Source organism: Elephantulus edwardii, unplaced genomic scaffold (genome assembly GCF_000299155.1).
Source record: "Elephantulus edwardii isolate Elephantulus edwardi_28Jun2011 unplaced genomic scaffold, EleEdw1.0 scaffold00015, whole genome shotgun sequence".
NCBI lineage: Eukaryota > Metazoa > Chordata > Mammalia > Macroscelidea > Macroscelididae > Elephantulus > Elephantulus edwardii.
In genome coordinates this window covers 3715914-3718967 of record NW_006399765.1, presented here as the reverse complement: position 1 = coordinate 3718967, position 3054 = coordinate 3715914, and the positions used below count along the sequence as shown (strand labels likewise).

Sequence of the window (3054 nt, the reverse complement as noted above, 5' to 3'; positions counted from 1 at the left end):
TTGCCACGACTCCAATCAGTTCAGAGAGTCGCTGTGAGTTAGTTGTAATCAACTCAACCGCACCGAATTACAATAGCAATGTCTGTCTGGATGTGTCCTTGGTTGTGCTATGTGATCCCCATGCACAGGTGTGTGAGTGTGTGTGTGTTATTGTGTATGCTGTGAGTTTCTATAGGGGAATATTTGAGAGCCACATCTAATTGTCAGGGACTAGGCACTTCAATACGTTGCCTCATTCACAGTGTACTTAAATAGATCAAGGTTCTAGAAGGCCAGGCTGTGCTGTTGGGGGTGGGTGTTTGGAAATGAGAGAAGTGAGTGGTGCACAGAGATTCAATGTGGCTATCATGACGTGCTCCCACTGACCCCTACTTATGTCAGCTGCCCCCAGGAGTCCACCATGTCGAGTTGTGACCCTCCGTGTAGCTGCAGCCGCGGCCCCAACGTGGAAGATGGGAAATGGTATGGGGTTCGCTCCTATATCCATCTCTTCTATGAGGACTGTGCGGGAACAGCCCTGAGCGATGACTTCGAAGGGCCCCCAATCCTGTGCTCCCGACGACCCTGGCCCTCATTGTGCTGGAAGGTAAGGCTGGAGGAGGGGAGGAGCAACTCCTGTGATGTCCTGCAGCTTCACACAGAAGATGGGATTGAACTGAAGTTTAGGGATCTGAAAGAAAAGTAATGGTAGCCCAGTTAGGAGTCTTGCATGGTCAAACAGCAGAAAATCCAATTCAAATGAGTTTACACAATAAAGGGAAAGTATGCTCATTTAACAAAAGAGGCCAGAGATTGGATGACTTCAGGCAAAGTTTGATCCAGCAGTTCAAACCATCACAATGAAGACTTCTCAAAGTTTCCCTTAGTTTTCAGGCTGCTCATGCTATATACCTCCCTATGGGCCACTCTCAGCTTTAAGCACATCTGACATGTTCTTAGAGGACTGTTGATTGAAAGGGAAAGTGCGCTGAAAGCAGTGTAGATGGCAGAGACCCAATTTCCCTAACCTAGCTCCCAGGAGAGCACCCCTTCTCTCTAGACCTCCACACACCACCCAAAGAAAGTCAAAGTTCCTTTTGAAAATAGACCATGCTTTTTTGGTCCTGACCAATGGCCAGGCTCAGCGATGGGACACACTGGTGCCAGGGAGAATGGTCAGGCCTGGGTGGAGGGAGACACATGGCTAAAGATGTAGAGGAACAGTGAGGTGATTCCCTAGCATGGATATAGCCCTTTACCCAACACTGCAGAGAGATAGAGGCGTACGATTCTCCAGATGAGGTACCAGCCGGCACAATCTCAGACCATGTGTGCAGGGGTTACTGGGAGAGGAAATGGTCTTGGTGCCTGGAAGATCAGGGAAGACTTCCAGGGAGAGGTCAGAACGTGATGAAAATTTGTGAGCATCCTCTCGTTGTAAGGCACCATACTAGTTTCTTGGGGACATGGGATTTAAGAAGGCACGCTCTTCTCTTTCTAATGAACTTAAGACATTCCTAGCTAAGGTCCCTTCAATAATCCAGCAAACATTTATCCAGCTGCTGTTCTGTGCTTTTACCTCCTTGCTAGGGGACACATTGTGAGCCAGACACAGTCCTGTTCTCACAGGCCTATCAGACATCGCTTGTCTAAAAACACCCTCAAAACTGCCATGGGGGGACGGCTTCAGCTCACAGTGGATTTCCACAGAGTAGAACTGCCTCATAGTGTTTGTAAAGCTGTAAATATTTTTTAAAATGTATTATTTTTGTGTGTGTACTGTCAAATCAGATCTGACTGGTACAGGAGGAGATTGCCCCTCCTTCTCCAGCAAAGCATCTGGTGGATTCGAACCGCGCACCTCTGGGATTGCAGTGCAGCTTCTTGCCACTACGCCACCAGAGCTAGCCTAAAGCTGTAAATCTTTATGGAAGCTGCCAGTCATATCTTTCTCCTGTGGCGTGGCTGGCGGGTCCAAATTGCAGAATTTCTGATTAGCAACTGGCCACTTTTCCACGAGGGCTTCTCATCGCTTATACAGGAACCAAAATACATGCCAAATCATACACTTAGGTGTGTGTGCTTAGGAATGGGCATGGTATCTACCTGAATACAAAGCTGGGGGCCTGACAGAGAGGAAGAGAGTGGACAAGATGGGATCTAAATAATACAAGACGGAACTTGAGGTTGGCAGGAGAAATCCACCTCTGGGTGGGAACTAGGAAGGAAGTTAATCAAGAAACTTCAAGATTCTAGAATGTGACCACTTGTGTCCCATCAGACCCCGGCAGATGTGTTCTGTGATCTTAAGGCTGGACCAAGAGGTGACGTTTAAATCCCATCAGGATCCCCAGGGATTCCATGGCTGACCCTCATTCTGTTTCCTGGCCTGTCTCTCTCCAGATCAGCTTATCCTCAGGGACCCTGCTTCTGCTGCTGGGAGTGGCGGCCCTGACCACTGGCTACGCGGTACCCCCCAAGCTGGAGGGCATCGGCGAGGGCGAGTTCCTGGTGTTGGATCAGAGAGCAGCTGACTACAACCAGGCTCTGGGCACCTGCCGCCTGGCAGGCACCGTGCTCTGTGCTGCGGCTGGAGTCCTGCTGGCCAGTTGCCTGTTCTGGGCACTGACCAGCTGGCTGAGCCAGAACCCCAAGGCAGAGCATGTGGACACTGAAGCAGACAGCCATGTGGAAGTCTTTGGGGGCGAGACAGAGCAGCAGCTGTCCCCCATGTTCCGTGACGTCAGCAGCCAGTCGTGGCTCTCACCGCCCACAAGTCCCTTTGGGGAATCCTCGGTGCAGACCATTCAGCCCAAGCGGGACTCCTGAGCTGTCCATTGGCTGGAGAGGGAGCTGAGCCTGGGGGCTGGGCTCTTTCTTCTCCCCTCTCATTGTCACTCCAGCTTCTTCCTTTCAGCAAAGTCTCTTTCATCTAAGCTCCCAAGAGGCACCACTCTAGGTCAGAAAATAAGAGTTCAAATTCTTCTGATCCTTCCCCATGGGGAGGGCCATAGCTCATCCTAAATCATCTTAAAAGTTTGCACCTCACTTTCCAGAGCCCCACAGGGAACTGGA

General features: G+C 50.4%; 1 protein-coding gene across 1 annotated transcript; it reads left to right on the top strand.

Annotated features, from left to right (window-relative positions):
- The first annotated feature begins 400 nt into the window (after positions 1 to 400).
- On the top strand, positions 401 to 2808 carry NRSN2 (neurensin 2). The gene is made up of 2 exons (XM_006881411.1): positions 401 to 586; positions 2383 to 2808. Exons 1-2 carry the CDS (start codon positions 401 to 403, stop codon positions 2806 to 2808), a joined length of 612 nt encoding a protein of 203 aa, XP_006881473.1.
- Positions 2809 to 3054: the final 246 nt, after the last annotated feature.

Bases quoted from the DNA above. Each gene is read 5' to 3' on its own strand.
- NRSN2 (XM_006881411.1), top strand. From the start codon at position 401: ATGTCGAGTTGTGACCCTCCGTGTAGCTGCAGCCGCGGCCCCAACGTG. The intron at 587-2,382 runs GTAAGGCTGGAG...GTCTCTCTCCAG, and splicing joins GGCCCTCATTGTGCTGGAAG to ATCAGCTTATCCTCAGGGAC.